We start from the raw sequence: 22,686 nt of genomic DNA, 5'->3' as shown, positions 1-22,686 counted from the left end.
AGATGAAAAAAATGTGAATTAGTTAACTGTGATGTTAATGTATGTCGCAGTATATTAATCCCGCTGGGCCAGAACTGCAGCTGATAGAATGTGCGCAGCACACAATGCAACGATATTTCTTCGAAAGCAGACTGTGGAGACATTTTTATCGCCCACAACCAAAACTATTAACATCCTACCCTCGGCAGAAATCGAGGACAAAATCAGGCTGTTCAGCTGTCAATGCACTTCGATCCCAAACGCTGTTTTGGGTTGGCAAATCTAATTTTCTTGCCACCCTTTGGCTTCTAGACACGCCACTGCTTTAAAGCTCTGCCAGGTAAACAGCGCGTACCCCCGAAGCGCGCGCACTGTCAAACAGCGCCAAACTGGATTTTTGTTGGATCAGACCCATCTGCAAGCTATGGAAAAATATGCACAAAACAATCCACTTTAAAGTTTTAATTTATCATCAGGGACAGATCATTTCTCAGGGGAGGCAGGGCTTATCCTAGGGGAGGCATTGCCTCCCCCAGCCTCCCCCTAGACACGCCCCTGGATGGACCTCTTCATATATATATATATATATAAATTATTTTAGAATCGAATGAATGATCAATTAGAGTAAATATAGCTTGTTTATTTATTTTAATTAATTAATCCTTTTATGTTTTAAGCAAATGTGGTTTCCGGAGACATGTTTTCTGATTTCGTGGCAGATTTTGTTCTTCTTCTTCTTCTTCAAAAAAAAAAAAAAAAAAAAAAGGGAAGAAAACCTAGCCATTATACTTTAATATCTGTGGCAAACACATTTAGATTTAAATCTATTATTATACCATATGCTATTTTATTCAAGTTAAATAATTTTCATGTGATATTAACTGAGATGAAAAATAACATTTGTACATCGGTTTACAATCAGATTTTATTCTGCACATTAAATACTCGCAGCTCTAATTCTATTTACATGTTTGAAAATACAAGTGCATTGCCGTTTGACATTAGCCAGCTGCTGCTGTTTATTAACCCTGTTTCTCAGTACAATGCAAAACTGGGGACAATAGGTTGGAGACTACAAAACTTCCAATTTCAGGGATGTTTTTTAAAACCCGCTTTAATAAGAGAGGCAATACTCCTCTTAAAGTCTTTGCGAATTCAGTTCATCAAGGTGTATTAAGATCCCATTTGATTCAAGGAAATCCAATGAGCATGGACATTATGAAAAGTTTTTTGTTTGTTTGTTTTATTGTTGTTGGCAGTCACATTTAATGGTACAGCATTTTACACATGACTTCAGAAAAGCCAAGTTTATCCATCTCAAACCTGAGGACCCTGCTTTCAACATGCAAACCCATCAATGAAATGTGTGGCCCACTGTCTTCTATAAACTCTGAGGTATCTGTATCTATTATCTGTGCAGGGAAAAAAAATGCACTCATATCTTAATCAGCTTACTGACTACAAATTAGCTTATTTATGAGTTGACAGTCAATACAGACCAAAAAATATATACGTTTTCATATTTGATTATGCTGCTAAATAGATGCACTTAATGTTGTCAACATCCTAATGAAGGATGAGTTGTTGTTCTGAAAAAGAAAAGAACACTTAATGTCAAAATTAACATTAAATATCGTCTTGTTATTGAATATACAGTTATTGCTGACTTAGCAACAAGGTGTCAGACTGATACCACGTTACTATTATATCTCTAAGATCCATTATGTGTAAGGTGCACTATAATAAGATGACTGAAAACCACACAATGTGCCATCTTTTTTTGCATCAAATGATACTGTACCATCAGAGAATAGCATTGGTAATACTGAAAAATGAAGAATGCTGGAGAATGTATTATAACTTGTGCATTGAAGATATGCCAAGTGCATTGTATATTTTAGCAAACAGCAATGGCAGGCAACAAGACAAAAGTCCAGTTTGACTTATGGAATGACTAAAGCTTGGCTAAACTAGTTTCTTGGAGATCCGAACTGTAATCCTCAGGGATGTTATGTTAGTAGAATAAAGCCCACAAACTTTATAAACAAGTCTCAGTCTATCGTGAAACTCACACATGAAGCTTCCAGGGAATATTACATATGACCTTTAAACACTTCACCTTCATCCAGATTTGCTCAGACAATAACTCTGGAAATGATGAGTTATTTTCTGAAAACACTTCTATTTTTTTTTACAATGGATTAAAAAAAGAAAAAGAGAAAGAAAAAAACAGGCTTCAAGATACTTCAAACCATCCTAATATGCAAAACGAAGAAAACAAAGCTGAAAATCCTTTGGTGAAGTTTAATACCTGATGCAGGAAATCAGGAACGAAAAAATAAGCACTTACATCAGTTTTAACAAAGCTCATGTCTGATGTATCCTTTTTTTCTGTAAATTATACTCCAATTATAGTGGCCTTCAAAGTACTGCTTAGTTAAATAATACTCCTCAGCCATCAGATTTTGGACATCAACTCGCATAAATTTGAAATATATGGCAACATAATTGCTTCAAATCCTTTGTGCATCCCAAATCCATAACATGAAATGATTGATGCAAAAGATTCAGCAGAGGATTAGAAAACTCCTTCGGGAGATGCTTTTATGAAAATGCGTGTTTTTCGCCATTTCTGTCCTTGCAGTCAAATCCTGCTGTGCTGAATCACTGAAAATCTTTCCCCAAGTAGCCAGAAGCAAATCGATTGGTCAGAATGTACACACATAGAAGGTCATGGGAAGGGTAGGCATTGTGGTTTCTCTTTTATCTCCTGTCTTATGATGATCCATGTGTCTGTCACTCTAGGAGGTCCTACAGATGCCAAAAACATAATGACCAGATTTATTCAAAGACTTTAACTGAATTGTGTTTTTACCAGTGAGTGGTAGTATGTACCTCATCTGAATCATGATGGTAGTGTGTCTTGTCACCCTCCAGTGTGTCCAGGTCCTCCACACCATAGATACCGTTAGCTTCTGCGTGCTGCTTTAATACGGAGTACCTGTGCACCAGGAACCTATCGAAGACATTAAAAAGAAGCCATAAGACAGATAAGACAAACTGTATGAACTTCTAAAATGTACTGCACGATAAAACAGTAGTATAATAATACAATTTTTGAATAAAATAAATGATGTTTAGGAACATGGGGGCACAAACCTTCCTCCACAGACATATTTTTTGATGAAAATAACACCAGCAACGGCACTGATCAACAGAACAGCGATGACCACAGCGATTATAGGAGCCGAATTGAATGAATGTTCTTCTGTCTGAAACATGAACGATGGGAAAGATCATTTTGTGGAGTTTTGTTTTTTAAACAATCATTAAAACATTCTAATTTTTTTTCATATTCGGCAAATATGCATTAAATCGATCAAAAGGGACAGTAAAAGACATTTATAATGTTGCAATTTTTTTTTAATTTTTTTATCTATTTATCTATTTTAAATAAATGTTGTTCTTTTGAAGTTTCTATTCAGTAAAGAATTTCTACAAAACATATAACACAGTTTCCACATAACTCTTTAGCAGCACAACAGTTTTAAAACACTGATAATAAGAAGAAAGGTTCTTCAGAATCAAATCAGCATATTAGAATGATTTCCGAAGGATCATGTGACACTGAAGACTGTCTGTAAATCCAGCTTGGCATCATAAGAATAAAATACACTTTGAAATCAGTAAAACAGTTCTTTCGAATTGTAATAATATTTCACTGTTTTTACTGTATATTTTAACATTGATAATAATACAATAGAAACCTACCAGTAGCTCTGTCCTCGGCAAATTACTAACGCATTTCTTACTCAGATCAATCTCTTTTCGTTCTGGAGTTATTCCTCCTTCACAGTGATCCCCGGGAATTTTCCGGTAACTACAATCACGGAAAGTAGAATATTTAGCACTTAAATAATTCTGTGATTAAAACATTAACTCTTATGCCACAATTTTGTAAAGTAAATCAGGCTTATAGATTTTCTAGCACAGCAATGTATGCAAAAAAATTGCTTACACCTGCCGAACATTTCAATTCAACTCCGGTGCAGTGGAAATAGAGTGATTTGTTACCCGCTGGTCTGAAGCTGCTCTTTGCGTCCATGGAGGCAGAACTCCAGTGAATGGCCAATAAGGTCAGGCTGCTCCACACACACAGAGCTGTTTTCCGCATGATAGAATCCAAAGTCACTGCAGGAAGAGAGAGAGACAATGACTGGAATCACAGACGGAATGTTTGTCATGATTAATATGAATAAATCACACTGTACTTTATTGAGAGCAATTGATAGGTGTGTATGTGTTCGTACCACTGAAAGTCAGTAAGGGTGCAGGGACAAATCGTGGGCTCCTTGGTGACAATGTAATCCCGCCCGTTCCAGCAGACTGAGTCTTTTCGTAACCGTAAGAACCTTTCCTTGTATCCCAGGATGCACCCATCAGTGGGGTCGTTAATATCGCTTGAGTGAGCAAGCCACTGGATGTAGTCATTCTCCTGACCTGCATCAGTAGTATTTGGTTAGTTCAGGGCACTGTTTACCCATTTAAAGAATGTTTATTAGTTTATGAAACATTTTTTAGAGATATTATATCACTCACAGTCTCTAGAGAGCAACTGCCTGAAGTCAACAGTGACAGAAACCCAGTTCTGATTCAGGAAAGTTTCCCTGTAGCCCCAAAGGCTGATATTCATGGAACGGGCACCAGGTTCGGATGCCAGCCCAGTGAAGTACATTGGATCATCGGTGAAGTTATGCACATGCCAACACTGACCTTCATCAGTGGAAAATCTAGTGAAAATAAATGTAAATATTAAGAATTAAATATGAATTAAATATATTTATTATAAAAGATTTCATTTTAAAGGGTTAGTTCACCCAAAAGTGAAAATTCATTTATTTATTCATCATTTAATACTTATAATCATGTCTTTCTAAACCTCGTTTAGAAAATATACGTATAAAGACGTTCATCTTTATAATGCAAATTAATAGTCCAGTGACATCATTGGTTCAACTTAATTTTATGAAGATACAAGAATACTATTTGTATGCAAAGAAAACAAAAAGAACAAATGTATTTCTTCTCTTTCGTGTCAATCTTCGATGCTCGTTCCTGACAGCACCACGACGCATGCGTGTGCATTCCTCTGCTAGTAAAACAAGCCGCAGCGCATCCGGGTTCTGCGTCAACAGCACCACACACATGCATCGTGGTACTATCATGAACATGTATCGAAGACTGACAAAGAAGAGAAGAAATAGTTTAATACATTCGTTATTTTTCATTTCTTTGCACACAAAAAGTATTCTCATATCTTCATAAATTTAAGGTTGAACCACTGATGTCACACTAACTTTTTTAACTAGGGATGTACTGATACCACTTTTTCCAGTACTCGCCCGATACCAATACTTTTATTTTTGGTACTTGCCGATACAGAGTACCGATACCGATATTTTTATTGCATTTGTACATTTTTTAAATACTGGGTACAGAAACCAGAAGAATATGTATAATGGTAGCTGGTTAACTTCATGACTTTATATCCTTCGGTTATTTTCACACTTACTTATGCCCATTAAAATTTATTTTACCAGTTTTTGTTACTTTCTTTGTTAATTTTTTTTTAATCTATGATTCATCATCATCAATTTAATAGCATTAAGGCCCGTTCACACCAAGCATGATAACTATAAAGATAACGATAAAGGCATAGAGAAAAGGTATCGTTGGAATCATTTTCAGAATGATTTTTTTTCCAGCTGATGAACGATATAAACATTGACATCCAATCAGAATCCATCCTGCTGTAACAAGCTCGAGGATTTAAAGTGGCAGACGCACATGCGCTCAGAATAAACAGACGATATCGTTCGCTGGTGTGGAAGCTAATATCGTTATCTTTATAGTTATCTTTATAGTTATCGTTCTTGGTGTAAACAGGGCTTTAGAGCTGTAATAATGCACAGAACCACTCTTTATAAATCTCCCAACTGTGATATTTTCACAAATACAAGTCACGTTTTTTTTTTCTTTCAGAAACGTGCGGTGATTTATATTTCAAAGCCAATCATATAATGCAGAAACAATCAAGCAAGCAAAATGCGTGCAGGAATTTGTACTGGTGCAGAATGAGAAGGACAAGTAGTACAGCAGAGCACATTACACACAGGCTGCTAGATTCATTTTCGCCATAAGGCTAAAAATAATTGGGGAGAGTGGATTGGGGGAGGATATATTATTATATTATTTATTTATTAAGATAGTATGTCAGTTGAAAGTTGCTTGCAGTTAAGAGAGCTCAAACATGCATTTTAGTCTGGGACAAGACCTTAACATTGTCCCTGAAACTGGGCATTAATATATATGTTTTGTATACTATAATGAGCAGAAACACATAGGCCTATACAGTAGATTCTACATGGTCATCAAGTCAACCCCTGAATAATTAAATTTTAAATAATAATTCAGATCATAAGATCAAATAAATATTCAGATCATATTCATTAATGTTAATTTATATAGACAAACCTATATTACATTAATTGTCTTGATTGGCATAATGTTTGATGTGCCCCTTATTAAACCATTCCTTTTTTTTTCAGTCACTTTGCCACTTCTAAACATAAAAAAAAATGACATAACACTTTTTTTCTAAGGCTAAAATATCAAGGTCTATGAAGCAGCTGCTGGGTCATTATTATTTATTTGAATAAAATCAAAAATATCTTTATTTGTTAATCCGTCTCTCTCTTTATTTGTGTTCTGAAGATGAACGAAGGTCTTACGGATTTGGAACGACATGAAGGAGTAATTAATGACAGAATTTTCATTTTTGGGTGAACTATCCCTTTAAATACATAAAATAAATAAAATATATATTTTTTTTTACATTTTATATATACTTTTTTTTAATAAAGTGATGATCTTTCCTGTCTTTATTTTTTTATAATGTTCATTTAATTTAATACAAAATCAATTACTTTCTATTCATGTCAACCAGACATAACCATTTAAATACATTTGTTATAATATTACCTTTTGTAACATTGGAACATTTATCTCTCATGTGGAGGTCAAATCATTATAAACACACATAAATGTTAGCTAGAAAGCTCACTTGATCTGTGAAATGGGGTGTGAGGGGTTGTGCTCCACCGCTACAAGCAAGCCTCCTGAATCCAGGATGGCGTAGTGATGGGGGCCTTTCAGTGCCTGAAACCATGTGTAACCCCCGTCATCAGACACATAGACGTCTGGAGAAAGCACAGAAACTGCACCTCCCACACTCCCTGACGAAAGAGCAGATGGAAAAGAGAAATGCAACAGTTTTGTAAAACTCATGATCTAATAAAACTCTCTTTATTATCCTGAAAGTTGGAGGTGGTGAAAATGGTTATACTGAGGTTTACACTGAATGTGATTCAGGGATAGTTTTGCCTTGTAGAAAGACATGTGATGGAGAAATGTGGGCTGTAATCACCATGTGCCAGGATGAGTCCCACGGCATTGGGCTCGGAGAGGGGCTGCATGGGCACGTTCAGTTTTATAGAGATGCTGTAGGAGGCATGGATATACAGACTACACTGTAGAAGACAGAGATGCACATGACATTAACATGAAATCACAGACATATATCCGGTTTCTGCAATTCAGGTGCTTATTTTCAGGAACAAAATAAATATTTCGTCATACATTTGCATAAAATCATTCACTTATCCACAACAGAACAGACAACGTTCAAGACGGCAACACTGAAAGCATTTCAAAAGGTTTAAATAGTTATTGCAGTTTCACAATGCCAAGTGTTTTAGCTCTGAGAAAGCATTTAGAATTATGAACTATTCAATAATAGCGCAATGAACATATTAAATATTGGGTAATATCTAGGCCTGCTTAAGGACTTAATGATGATTTCTTATTCATTGTTGTCATTCAGTGTTTTCTCCATGATTTTTGTCTAAAATAAAGTTTACATTCTGGCTGTGTGGTTTCTGTGAGGCTCTCACTTTGTCCGGGTGCACAGTAGTGGAGTCACACTCTCCGTTCCAGGGTTTCTGCAGTGTTTGCCACTCTCCACCTTGATTAAATGTGATCACTGTCTGCACAGAGCCATCTGGAGAGGGAAGACACACATCAGACAATGTGTTTTATGTTGATTCTTCTTTAATGTGTTGTTATGATTACAGTCACAGGCTTACCCACGGCGAGCACACTGGTCATATATACGCCCCTCAAAGAGGTGATGTTGGTGAAGTCTGTGTCTCCGCCTGTAGTGGTGTACAAATGACGTTCCAGAGACTTGGAAAACACTATACCTCGGTCATCTGACACATATATGGTACCAATTCCGGAGTCTGATGGAGTAAATACAATTGTTAGTCCACAGGTTCTGATGTCAAGGTTACAAATCATATATTCATATAACACTGGCCGGCCTGGAATATTATACACACAGCACAGAAACATCATGTTTTCAAAAATTTTTAGGTTTTATTTCAAAACATACACAAAATCCAAACCAGGGCAGTTATTGTTACCAAAATCATTGATTGAAATGAAGCTGACATAAAGTATAAACATTAGGCAAAACTTAAATGCTGTAGTAAAATATGTTAATGAGTAAAGTTAATAAGTAAATAAGACTAAAAAACTAAAGGCAAAAACTAACAGATGCTTAAACTTAAATACTTACTTTGAAAATTAATGAAAATTGAAAACTGAAAATATAAAAATGAAAGCTAATCTACTAAATAAACATTAGCTAGCTAAGCACTATAAAAGGATACAAATATTATTCAAATGAAACTTATCCAAACCTCAGGTCTCAGCAATACGATATACAGTATATCTGGATACTGCAAAGACACATTATTATTTCAAATAGTACATTTATTTCGCGGAACAATGAACATTTGCTTCACCTCCAGGTTCGTCTACGTGCATGAAGATCATGTCGTTGCTTGCGGCTAGAATGGAGTAAAACTGCTCGTGTCCAACGGTGGGGAGTTGAGCCATATCCCAGGTTTCCCCCTGATCTACTGAGACGTGAATCATGCGTGTGGAACCCTGCAAAAGAAAAGAACTGTTCTTGATATCTGCGTGTGATTTCAATCTCGCTTGACACAGCTCTAGTAAAAGACCTAATGTGATGCTGCACTTACTGTGTATTTTTGATCCTATAAATGCAGGCTTGGTGAGCATAAGTGACTTCTTTGCAGCCCCAAAATTTTTAACAGTAGTGTTTATGTAATGATTTTGGTCAAAAGTAGGCCTATCTCTCTTTTTTTTATGTAATCTAACTTGATTTTGGAACAGAATTACACACAATACATCATAAGAGCTCACCGAGTCAGTCATGATTGAGGCAAAAACAAAGCGTCCACCAAGGCCAAAGGAATAAATCCTGCTTCCTATAGTTTTGAATGTTTTGCCATAGTCTAAAGATTTCCTCAGCTCAAGCGTTCCCCGGTCACCTGAGAGAGAGAGAGAAATTCAATGAGGAACAACAAGAAGGAAGCATCTTTCCATTTCCGACCCTGTTCAAATCCTTAAAAGCCACTCACTGCAGGATCCATTGGGGTTTGTGGTTAAGAAAATAGCGTCATCAATTCCCCTGAAATGACAGGCAAGCAGATAAATTGAAAAATTTGGATCTGTCCATGCTGAATTCACCACTGCAGTCAAAAGCTATCTCTGTCAAGGATGGTCCTATATAAGATGGCTACTACAGATCTAACTAAAGGCCTCAATTTCTTCAGTAAACAAAATCAAATGTGATCAAGAATATATTTTTTAATTGTTAGATCTGTAAAGCTCAAAGGACTAGTTGGAAATTGTGTTATAATGGAGCCACACATTTGCCATATGAAAAACCAAACCTGGTCATACCATTTCATAAGACACACCCTCTCATGGATCTTCCTCCAACTGGCTCCGAAGTCTTCAGACAGCCACAAGTCATACTGAAAAAACAAGAAAACCGTGTTAGTACATGTTCTTTTGCATGAAAGAGTAGGAAACTAACGTGTAAGGGTTTTTACATTGATGCTGTAGACCACGAGTATATTGCTGTCTCTGGGGTTGTATCTGATCTGCATTAACGGATGGAAGGGAAGCTCAGAGGTCACAAAGCTCTTGCCGAAATCAACCGAACGGAAGATTTTGGTAACTCTCCCCTCAGTTAGATCACCTGTGAGGATCACCTGTGGGTCAGATCATAAACCTGTTCAGTATTTAATCAAATGATTAGCCAAGTGGAGGAAACTATAATGGAGAGAGAAGCTATTAAAAGATGAATTTTTGTTGAAGCATACATCTTTAATATAAAAAACACTGCTCTGCCAAACACTAGAGCAGTTTCTTCTCATTATATTGAAAACAGTTGTGCTGCTTAAAATTGTTGCGGAAATAAACTGTCATATATTTTTTCAGGACTGCTCAATGATTAGAATGCTAAGCAAAGCAGCATTTGATAAAGCATTTGTTTATAAAATATTTATAAAAAATGTAAATCTTTACTGTCACTTTTGCTCAATAAAAGTAATAATTTCTCAACTAAATGAGCATAAACCTTTGAATAGTAGTGTATGATTGTTACTAGAGCCCATCCTTTAGAGGTGGGACTACTTTTCCACCTGTATGAACTTGCTATTTGCTTTTACACATCAAAATTTCACAGCACACCACAGACACTTTCATTACATTGGAAATAACCTGTAATATTCCTTTCAGAAGAGTTTAATATTACAGAGTAAAAGTAAATCTTCACCTTCCCTGAATTTTCGGGACCAATTGCGATGCCAAACTCTGTCTGTATGAAGGTGTTGTTAATGAGGTCGGTGATGTCCTGGAATGTCTTTCCATAGTCTTCACTGACCCAGAAGAGATAAGAGGGAGTTATGGATCATGTGATAGAGCAAAAAAAAAAAAAAAACATTGACCAGATGTGTACTAACATTTATGTAAGACAAACACAGCACTGAAAGTGAAAGGATTCATTACACTCTATGAATTGTAGCATTAAAAACTGCTAAATCACTCGAGCTAGAGCTTGGACTCTGTTCTGAAACACACTCTTACCTTCTGTACAGTCTGGATTGACCAAACCGCATGATAAAGAGAGGAACCTGGAAGGTGGTCAGCACCAGCAGAACCTGCACAGGAGAAGGGCACGGCGGAGATTTTAGCATGTGCATGTGAAAGACTCAGAGTGCAGTGAAGCATTCACAGAGATTTCAACTCTGGCTCGGATGAGAGACTGCGGGACACATGCCTGGATCTGAGCACAGACACAATCTCACCCTTCACACAAAATGTAACCGGTCATCACTCAAACTCAGGCACTTGCTGCTTGCCGAGAAGATTCTGATTGGACGGTGAACCGTTCTCATTAAACTCCTGTCTCTATCTTTTAAAGTCAAAATTAAATGGTATGTCCATTCTATTCTACTTCCATAATGTGACACAGTTACCTAGTAATTAATCGATTATTAACATTAATCAATAGTCCACACCGTTAAAGTGTTAGGTGAAAAATTAATTTCAGAAGCAGAATAAATTAAATTTTAAAAAATGACTTTTTTTTTTTTTAATGCCATTTTTGATGACTCTTGTATTAAATATCACATCAGAAGCAAAGCTTTGTGGTTTTTAGTAAATGTTCGTTAGTTTTCAGGGCAGATGAATTTGCTAGGCTAGAGGTTTTTAAACAAGGGTCCATGGGAAAAAAGTTATACAAATATTTTAATGAAAATAAAGAATGGCATGAAAAAAAAATTTACTTAACAGAAAGTAAATAATTCATCTTTCATCCTTTCTCTTGGGGAAAAAAAGACCAAAATATGATTGACTCATCCTGTACTATACATATTTTAGTCCAGTCAACAATGAAAATGTAAAATAAAGGTTATTTACAACACAGGGGCGAGCCCTTCATCGTGTCCCGACCTAAATTTCTGTCTATAAAAACATAAATAGTATCAATTTTAATGTTTTTTTCTCCCAGATAATTATTTCGGGAAAGTACTTTTTTTACAAGTCTGAAAAAAATAAAACAGTATTTGTCAGAAGTGCAATAAGTAATTGCCAGAAAGGTGCTAATTATGACACCTCAAAAGTAGAAAAGTTGTCTCAAAAGACGCCATTCTTTGAAAGTGTTTGCACAGAGTTAACAGAAATGCATTTGAGTGTTGTTGTTGGGTGAAGGCTGGGCTGGAGGAGTAATTACAGCTTGTACATCCATAGAAACGGATTCAGCCTCTAGTGTTGTTGGTGCTAAATGAAGGTTTGAGGTCTTGTCAAGCTAAGCTCTGAAGAGTTCACTTTTTCCTGTTTCACACTGACATGTGATTGTAGGGGCCAGATTCCTGCGAGTCAGATCATGAAGTGACCGCAGAACAGCTACGGGCTGCTGGCTAGAAAACATAGTAGCTGAGTGAATTTGAGGGATTGGGACTAATCGGAAGGTTGTTGGTTCAAATCCCAAATTATTTAAATCAGGGCTAAAATATTTCTATGTGCTAAGATTTTTGTCCTATTTGGAAATATTTGAAACATGGTTCGAATATAAAAACGTTCTGTCATAGCAATTTTAAAGCACAATAAAAGTTTATTGTGATGATATTTACAAAAAATTGCAATAAGTGCTGACTTTTGTTTTCAGTGGTGCAATGCTATATGTCATGGTGGGTTTGTTATGAGGATGCTAAATTACTATAAAAGGCCATAGATTGGCCTACATTTAAAGCATAAAAGATAATTTGGTGTGGCATTACAACATCTGATGCAGTAGTTTTTTTTACACTATATGTCACACCAATATGATAAAGGCCTCACGTTATAGTGTAGATTACACTACTGTTCAAAAATTTTTAGCAATGTTTTCTATTGGAATATACCGGTTCTTTAAATGTAATTTATTCCTGTGATGCAAAGCTAAAATTCTGGTATCAATACTTCAGTCTTAAGTGTCACATGATCTTTCAGAAATCATTCTAATACTCTGATTTGCTGCTGAAGAAAAAAATATTATTGTCAATGTTGAAAACAGCTGTGCTGCTCAAAAGAACAGCATTAATTTGCAATTTAATGCTGCCTTTTTTAAGAATAGTATAAATACACCATTAAGCAATTCACCATTAATTGCTAATCCCTATTTTACCAAACCTTGATGCATTTAAACTAAACATTGTTCATGCTATGGTACTGTATTTTTATGTTAGATAATTAGTCAAATTTGTCTCACCCCTGTGTCGTCTCCAACCCAGGCCAGAGACACCGTGCCACTCAGGTCATTGAAGTTATGCTGAAAAAGAGAAGTAGAGACATAATAAAGATAGCACAACTGCAACTAAACATTGCAGTTAAAAGTCTGGAGATTAATGATCTTCATAATCCCTGCACCGGTGATGTGTGCTTATCAAATTATCTCTCCAAAAATAACCTGCATAAATCAAAATAAATTCAAACTAATGCAAAACATTCATTTTCTTGAATATCTCATGTAATATTGTTCTCTCTCCCGCTCTCTCAGTCCAAGAGCAGGTCTGTTTTCAGATCGCTTCTGTGGTGAAACTAAACACCACAGGCTGTTTAACTGTAGTCCACAGGGATGAGATTGCAGGCTGAAATCAGACTAAAATATAAAACTAAAAACAGGACTCTAAACCACAGCTTTGCATAGCTAATAATAAGAAACATCCAATACTGAGCAGAAAGTTGTCACACAAACACAACAAAAAAATCTAATATGAGAAAAACATGCTTTAAGGATATGGGAGAAATTCTCTTTTCTGTATTATAGACAGCAAACAGCATTTTTATGCACATTTTATTTTAAAACAAATGTTTTGATTTGAGGGTTAAGCTTTTCAATTCTATGGAGACAAAGTAGACATACAACTATAAGTACAATACAAAAAGTAGGCATACAATAAAAGACTCATGCTCAGAAACTCTCGTCTCGGAATAATTTAGAGCAATAATTGAGTTAAATCGATTTAGACATTCTTGAGATTTCTTTTAAAACACTAAACAAGATTCATGTGAGTGGTAGTGTTTTTTTCTCCATTCAATCTTTTTACTCTACATGCCGAGACATTAAAGAGACGCTTTAGGAAGTTAAACCGATCAACAATCAGCTAAAAAACACTACATTTATTTTAGTAATGCCATTTAAATAGTGTAATAATAGGCAACTATGCAAACACATTTACAGTGCTTAATCAGAAAAATCCTGGTGATTCTAGGAAGAAAAACACAAACGCTGGGATTTATCTTTCCACAGGGAAGCAGAACCATGTAGAGACATGCACATAGAAACCACTGCTGATTCGACAGATGGCTGTGTCGCTGTCAGACGCCCCACACTGCCTGGGAATGTGTGTGTTTGTGTGTAAGGGCACATTTAAGAGGACAGGCCCGCTGTCAGTCTAGTGTGTAACCTCCCTTTAGTTTCATTCACTGGAATGCGAGACCCAGATGGTCTGTGTGTGTGTGTGTGAGGAACAGAGTGAGTGCCCCACATTTTTAATCTGCCTCACACACTGAGAACAAGAGAGCAAATGATGTCCAAGAGATTGTGGGAGAGAAAAGGAGGGAAAAGAATAAAGAGAGCCCAAACACACATACACAGGCTCTGCTCTGAAAGCTTGTAAGCTCTGATATGGAAAATGCACATACAGCAGGGTAAAATAGAACTGCATTATAATTACAGCATTATTATTTAAAATCTTCTCAACCACACTGGGATTATTCAACCCAATCTCATGGCAATTTGTACATTCACGGGGTTGTTAATTTGTGCAAATTCGTATGAGCTGATTGTACAAACTTTGTATGTATTTTACGAGATGGCAAATTTTTTGGAATTCATATGAATGACCACCCCATACCCTGCCCCTAAACCTACCCCACAGAAAACATACAAAATCATGAGTGAGGTCATACAACTTCGTATGTATTAACCACCTCATAAAATACAAACAAATTGGTTGGGACTTGTAAATAGTGTTGGATTAGATTATTATTATTATTTTTTGGAAAGAATACATTTTTTTAAATATATAATTTGGTTAAAAGTAATGTTGTTGTCATTTAGAACAGACTGTCTCAGCAGTGTTCCAATGATTTATTAAAATGGTTCCTATGTAGAAAGCTCACTGTGTTTTGGAACAGAGCCACACATTCCTGGGTATTTTTTGTTTAATAGATGAAGATTATGTGGTAACAGGGGTGTGTGCAAAAATATGCCAAATATTAAGTATTTATAAATCAATAAAATAAATTGTTATTTTATATATATATATACACAGGGGACTGTTAATTAATTGAAAAATAATGAAAATTGATCAAATAAAATACAATTAAATCAAACCTTCTTGGAACCAAATCTACATGAACAAGTAAAGAAAAAACTTCTGATATGATATGAATTTATGTTTTTAATTCAAGCATTAAGTTCCTTTTTTAGTATCTCATTTACTATTTTATGGTCCATATGGACATGTTTGTCTATATCTTTCTATGGATCACATCCTCTCTACATTTCTGCAATTCCAGCAAAGCCCCTCGGGATCAATGACCATGCTACAGAACCCCGTTTCTCACTTCTGCACTGTGATGACATCTTCTTGCAATTTTTACACATACTTTTTTATTTAAAAAGCAGCTGTACTTAGTCCAGGGAAGCAAAAGAACCATAGCATTTTTTGAAACTCAAAAGCATCCTGGCCCATAGAAATTTGCACTATTGCAATCCAAAGTGTGAACAAAAGTTTCCATGTTACCAACCAAGCCAATGTCCCTCTCTGATGCAACCCACTTCAAAACAGCCCCTGAATAGTGTTCCAGAACAGCAAGAACAAGTCATCTAAAACACCTGCACAAACTCCAGGGCCAGTGTTCCCTACTCAGTTATGTGTCTTTGAATAATGGCTACAGTGGTTGCCTCTCCATTCCTTGCCATATTTAAACCAGAGGGAAAGAAACATGCTGACACCCCTGTCTTGGCCAACAACACTGGCTTGCCAAGAATGGGCTGCACCACGCCAACAAGTCTTGGCCAGTGGAGGATTAAAGGGTGATGAAAAGACATTGAGAGTATGCAATGTTCCTTTAGTCTGAAGAAGACCAAGGCACAACACATGACTCAATGAAAGGCCCTAAACAACTCTATGACTCTATCCTAAATGCAGTCCAATACACTTATGGTTCACCTATGAGTCCACACCTTGGTGATGTAATGCTATATAAAACTTTTGTTAATCACCATTCATTATTATTTTTTATATCTAGATTAATATAATGATTATATATATATATATATATATATATATATATATGTGTGTGTGTGTGTGTGTGTGTGTGTGTGATTAGCATATATACATTCATCTGTTGTCATGTTGGCTTCATCAGGCCAGGACCTTCAGCGTGCGGCTGGGATGAGAATCAGCACCTCCAAGTCTGAGGCCATGGTTCTCAGCCGGAGAAGGCTGCTTTGTCCCCTTAGGATGGTGGAGAGCTCCTGCCTCAAGTGGAGGAGTTCAAGTATCTTGGGGTCTTGTTCACGAGTGAGGGAAGTATGGATCGGGAGATTGACAGGCAGATAGGTGCAGCTTTTAAGGTGGTTCAGGCATATGTTCCAGGGAGGTGTTCCAGGTGCGTCTCACTGGGAGGAGGCTCCAGGGAAGACCAAGGACACGCTGGAGAGACTATGTCTCTCGCATGGCCCGGGAACACCTTAATATCCCAATATATATTATATATAATATGAAGGATGCAAAAGCTTTCGTACTTTAAAGAGAGAGAGAGTGTGGCGAGTGGGGCGGGGCCGAGAGGCGTGGGAACGAGGAGTGAGGCCAGGTGTAGTGATTGGAGATGAGCTACACCTGAGCCCCACCGCTAGTATCGAGTCCCACGTAGGAGATGGAAGGATATAAAACTGGAGTGACGACCGTGAAGGACGAGAGAGGACCAGGCCTGGGACATTATTTTATGTTTTGGCTTTTATTTATGCGCACCAGTCGTCCGTGGGGGGCTGGTGCGCCGTTTTGTGTTTACTTTGAATATTAAAATTATGTTTTTGATTGTGCGCAGGTTCCCGCCTCCTTCTTCCCGATGAATATGGAGATTTGTTTATTACAGTGGTGCCGAAGCCCGGGAGAAGGAGGGACGCGCTGCTGAAGATCCCTCGCCGCTGTGGTGAATCCGCGGTGCCCTCGAGCAGGCGAGGTACGTGCCGCCATTGACGCTCGAGGCGGTGGGCTGGAGCGAGTTGCCGGGGACGGGCGAGCTCGCTGCCGACCGCCCACGACAAGGAGGGGCGGCTGCCGTCCGTGAGGGAGCGGAGGAGTCGGCGCCGTTCGCCAGGGGGCCGGAGCCTGCCGCCTCCGTGACGGAATCCGGAGGGGCAGGGAACGGGGGACTCCTGCCGCTGCCCAAAATCGGAGGAGCCGTCGCCGTCCACCGGGCGGCGGAGGAGTGTCGTGCCGTCCGCCGAGGGCCGTCCAGTGCCACCGCCGGGCACCGCGGAGGAGATCACCCAGCCGGTGGAGGGCCGAGCAGCAGTGCGTCTGGGAACCGGATTTTTTTTTTTTTCCTCTCTCCCCTCTCTCGTCCCTGTCGCTCCTCCTTCCATCTCCTTTTCTCTCGCCTCGTCTGTCCTACCCCCAGGTTCCCGCAGGTCCCCGTGAGCGGTCTCCCCCGGAGGGAAGGGGGGGGGGGGGAGTAGAGCGCAGTCTCGGGAGTACCCCCCGGCCTGCGAGGGGCGATGGGGGTATGTGGCGAGTGGGGCGGGGCCGAGAGGCGTGGGAACGAGGAGTGAGGCCAGGTGTAGTGATTGGAGATGAGCTACACCTGAGCCCCACCCCTCGTTCCCACGCCTCTCGGCCCCGCCCCACTCGCCACAGAGAGATTTTCATTTTTATTTCCCTATTCTTCGTTTTTTCTTTTCTTGGTTATATAAACGACTTGGCAATACAATGTACAGTTTATCAATGCCAATATAGCTGATTTGAATTGAGAGAGAGCAAGAAAGAGAGAGAGACAGAAGCACTGTGCTAACTGTGACAGTTTTCTTCAGGTATATTAAGATCCCTTAGTCCTGCAATGGTTACAGGAATTCATGTACACACCACACATTTCCAAGGATTTACATGTGTGTTTTTGTGTCTAGCCTAAGGCAGTGGTACACACTCCTAATTGTCTGTGTGGTAATCGTGGAATCAGACTCAGACTCTATGAATCCCTACCCCTATTAAAGGGTAAGTAAACTGGTCACAGATCAGCATCGATTACAAAGGTCTGATGACCCAAAGGGGATATTTGGAGAGAAAGCCCATCCTGCAGTGAGAAAGCCAAATAATATTAAAGCATGTCTGCTTTACTAAGACTCAGACGGGCCACCTGTGTGGGGCCATGGGGCCCTCGATATTCTCCAGAACAATCCCAGGGCAGACAGGCTTTTCCAAGAGAAATATCTGAAATATACTCCACAATGGCAAAAAATGTCTAGAAAATTACAGTAGCCTATACTACCTCCCATCTACGGTCTTAGCTCCACAAGCCCTCTCCAGTGGACACGTTAAAACCACAAGGAACATCATTTGGGCTGTTTTTCTGGCATCTCACCAACACTGAGTATTTCAGAGGACAGAAAATGTTTTCTCTGCATACACTCTCCCCAGGACTGGGAAGAGGAAAAACCTGGACATCTTTCCCTTGCACTGAACTGGTAAACAGTCTTTGAAGCTCAGGTCCAGCCAAAATAAGTTTTAGACTTGATCCAAATGGATTCACAGTACCAATAACAAACATGACTTCATCTCTAGACAGTAAAAAATAGAATTTGAGTTTAATAACAGACGCGACTCAAGTTGGTCTTAAAATAAGTGCTATTTAGACAGGTGGGCAAATGCAAACACGTGAATCAAAAAAACATGCACAGAAATATCTTGGAGTCAAGAACTTAAACCATGTTTTCTTAACTGGAAAGTCCTGGCGAAATGGGTAAGAGGTCAGCAGTTCATTAGATGGAGCCGTGTTTATGTTTCCATTAGACTCACATAAACAACTCCCCACTGGCACAACATCCAGAGTGGAGTCTCGAAAAGTTTTCCAGCCACCAAAAGAGTGTCTCAAATCATTCAAGCGCCAACTTCACCCACAAAGCGGTTTGAATATGCGTACGAATACCACTGTAAGTTCACCCAGACTTCATTTGAGGAATCTACAGGCACTTGTTAAAAAGACTTCACTGTGAGCTTGTAAAGTTTCTAATTGCTCCTGCAGATCATAAATTCCATCAGGCAGAAGACCATCAGCAGCCAGATTTAACGTCGAGTGACCGCAGGACCTTGAGCAACACCATGGTTGGTTTTGTTTGCACATTTTGGACTGAAACAGATTGAGAAATTTATACTTTAAACTTACCACTGTAAGCAACTTAATAATGCCTTTAGATCATAAAAAAAGATGCATCACTGACAACCAGTTACATTTTATCTATAATTTAGTCTATAAATGATTGGTAACGTAACTGGTGTTAACTGTGGTGTTGAAATTTTATTAGAAACAAGAAGTTTACAGAACACGTCAATGCATCTAACTAACTTGTGTTACACATATGAATGACAGCTTAAATCGTGCAGCTAGTTGAAAAAAGGCATGCTAGTACATTTCAATGCTCTCAAATCTGGGGAGAAAGTAAAACATATCAAAACCAGAACAGTATAGAGACTAATAAAAAGGTGTACTCACCCTCTGGCCTTTCAAAATATAGATAAAGTTGTTTCTTCATCTGTGAAATGCATCCACACTGCTGAAACGTTTATGTGTTCTCTAGCATGAAACAGATGCTGAAATAGCCGAAACATGTCACTGGAGAAGCGTTAATTAAAGATATTGTTCACCCAAAATCAAAATACTGTCATCATCTACTCACTCTCAGATTGTAACTTCCAAACATGTATGATTTATTTTCTTCTGTTGAACACAAAAGACAATATTTTTAAGAATGTTGGTAACCAAACATTTGACGGTAGCCACAGACTTCCAAAGTAGCGGGAGAGAAATTTACGGAAGTCAATGGCTACCGCCAACTGTTTGGTTTCCAACATTCTTGATACAGATTTGGAGAAATTTAGCATTACATTACTTGCTCACCAATGGGTCTTCTGATCTGTGCATATTTCTTTCCGGATTAAAACAAAACAACTTGTCATGTCTTGCTTTTTCACCAGAGAAAGCTAGATTAAGGATAGAGGACTCAAGAAGAAACTGTTCGGAAAATAGTTTAAAAAATCTTAAAGATAAATTTTGGTTTACAATTAAACAGGTAATTAACTGACTGGAGTTGCCTGTAAATGTTTTTATCAGCTGTTTGGCTCTCATTCTGATGGCACCCATTCACTGCAAAGGATACAGTGGTGAGCAAATGATGCAATGCTGAATTTCTCCAAACTCATCTATATCTCAGATGGCCTGAGAGGGTGAGTACATGTTCAGCAAAATGTCATGCTTGGGTGAACAATTGCTATTAAAATGTCCAGTAATGAAAATATTTGGCCCACAAGGTTTTGGTAGGCTGAAATCATTGTCCAAAAAAAGTAACATTTCATCAGTGCTTCACCAAAGATATTAAAATATATCTATCGATTAAATATTTTACTTGTGTTTCATGCAGACAATGTAGATAAGCTAGAACAAGTAAACATCTCAGCAGTGTGAACGCCTTTCATCACGACCCAAAAATTATTAGATTAGCACCATGTAAACATTTTCGGCTGAAGGAAATACCAGTTTCCTTTTGCCAGCATAGTTTTACCATTATTATATATTGTTTAAATAGCACCATTGAGTGTTTCAGTGTACAATATATGAAATCTCCACCTCAAGTAGCCTTAAATCAATATTTTAGGGTCAAAATAAAGGTTTTAAATCAAAGTAACCTCAACCACAGGAACTTTACATGTACAGTTGGCAGGAATTCTACAAAACAAACTGCATGCAAGTTAATGCAGGTGTGAATTCAACAGGGAATTATTTTTGAGACGTTGCCTTCAAATACTTTGCCCACTGCAATGTTGTCATGCCCCAAGCCTTTTCCCATTTCAGAAACATTCCTTTCTTGGAGGAAACATTTCACTTGCAGAGTCATTTATGCTGGACGGAATGTGAAAGGACCAGAGCCAAAAGCACTGGCTATAAAAGAACTGGATCGGTGTGGTTTCTTAACAACAACAACCGTCCTTCTCTATCAGCAATTAGACTAAACTCATGACCGATCGCTTTCCCTGAAAGTAGAGTTAACGTGCTCTGAATCTGGATACATAGAGGATGCTTTTCATAGAACAGGACTGATATGAATGATATAGCTTGATATACACGTAGCTTATCATTTACAGAATCATGCCAACTGCTGGTAAAACAGAAACGTGCTCGGGGAGAGGTTTAGATTTATGTAATATAGGCTATAGAGATACAGCATGTTCACTGACTTCTTAAGGGTTAGTAATCAGTCATGGGCTGCTGTAATGAACGAGCTCTGACTGGATCTGGTTAAGAAGAATCACCTGACCCTGTGACATCCGTACATAAATATAACAGAAACAGCTCGCAGAGACATTAGAGGCACATCAAGAGGATGAATGCATTTGCTCTTTTGGCATAAAGATGAAATCTGTGGAATGTCTTAAAGGAACATCAAACACAAAAACTCATGCCGAGTTTGTTTTTGATGCATATTTGATATCAGCCATCTGGAAAACTACACAAATAGCCTGTTGTTTGAGTGCTTTATCTGGAAATAAAAAAGGACAGAGAAATAACATTCGCTTGCTGAAGTGATGTACATTATTAGGTAATCTCGGACCGGAGGCCAGTAGTATGATCTCACTTTTGTGATTTACAGTTCCTAGAAATTTAGGAAGAGCTTTCGAAGTAGAGAGGAAAAATAATGAATGCAAAGAAAATACAAAAATAAAAACAAATATTAAACTAAATCAATAGACTTAGTGAACTAAAGTTATTCTTACAAAACAGAAAAATGTTTCACAAAATCATAAAATATATTCCAAATAATTTTAACAAAAATTATATACACCAAACTTTTCATTAATATTATAATATAAAGAGATATTGTGACCTACCGTATGAGTATTGTTTTTTAAAGTAGAATCATAGCCGTGCAGTGATTGACATTGATTTTGCGCGGATTCTTCACTCCTTTTCATCTTGAAATGGTCTGGCTCCTGTAAATCCTCCAAACTGAGCAGACTTCGTGATTTGTGACTCTTTAGAAACATGGTTTGCTCACTCCTCCTGGAGCTGCTGGGTCTCTCTTCAAAGTCAGTGCAAAGAGCCACTGAGAATAATACACCCAAAACACAGCAGAATACGGTGCTCATGGTTCCCGTTCAACGTGCACAAGTCTTCTGTCTAAATATTCATAAATAGCAGGTTTATTGGTACCAGAACAGAACAAGCAGTGTTTACGCTGTGACGCATCTCTGTAGTGAAGACGCTGTTCGCACTGCTCTTACTCAGGGACTGTTCAGTGTTCAGGATTAAGATGGGCGGGGCGTTCTCTCAACACGCCTATCATCATGAATATTAATTTATCGCTCTGACGTTGCGTGGAATCCCTTTCATAGGCTGTGGGTTCGCTTATAAATATAAAAATCCGAGCATCATACCAAAAACATT

General features: G+C 38.0%; 1 protein-coding gene across 1 annotated transcript; it reads right to left on the bottom strand.

Moving 5' to 3' along the window:
* Positions 1–1,201: 1,201 nt before the first annotated feature.
* Positions 1,202–22,540, bottom strand: sort1a (sortilin 1a). The gene is made up of 20 exons (XM_052569833.1): positions 22,131–22,540; positions 13,229–13,288; positions 11,065–11,138; positions 10,754–10,856; positions 10,026–10,187; positions 9,874–9,947; positions 9,549–9,598; positions 9,331–9,458; positions 8,907–9,051; positions 8,184–8,339; positions 7,992–8,098; positions 7,466–7,568; positions 7,103–7,274; positions 4,579–4,769; positions 4,290–4,479; positions 4,054–4,170; positions 3,751–3,859; positions 3,139–3,251; positions 2,875–2,995; positions 1,202–2,790 (listed from the first exon to the last, which is right to left on the bottom strand). The coding sequence occupies exons 1-20, from the start codon at positions 22,386–22,388 to the stop codon at positions 2,776–2,778; spliced, it is 2,448 nt and encodes an 815-aa protein (XP_052425793.1). The 5' UTR covers positions 22,389–22,540; the 3' UTR covers positions 1,202–2,775.
* Positions 22,541–22,686: the final 146 nt, after the last annotated feature.

The sequence above is a fragment of the Carassius gibelio genome, chromosome B11 (genome assembly GCF_023724105.1).
Source record: "Carassius gibelio isolate Cgi1373 ecotype wild population from Czech Republic chromosome B11, carGib1.2-hapl.c, whole genome shotgun sequence".
Classification (NCBI taxonomy): Eukaryota; Metazoa; Chordata; class Actinopteri; order Cypriniformes; family Cyprinidae; genus Carassius; species Carassius gibelio.
Note: the sequence above shows the minus strand (reverse complement) of the source record. Positions and strands in the feature narration are given on the sequence as shown.

Coding starts and splice junctions, on each gene's coding strand:
- sort1a (XM_052569833.1), bottom strand. CDS start 22,388: ATGAGCACCGTATTCTGCTGTGTTTTGGGTGTATTATTCTCAGTGGCT. Junction 8,099..8,183: donor GACCAGTGTGCTCGCCGTGG/GTAAGCCTGTGA, acceptor TTCCCTCTCCAG/ATGGCTCTGTGCAGACAGTG. Junction 4,171..4,289: donor ACCCTTACTGACTTTCAGTG/GTACGAACACAT, acceptor CTCTTCCTGCAG/TGACTTTGGATTCTATCATG.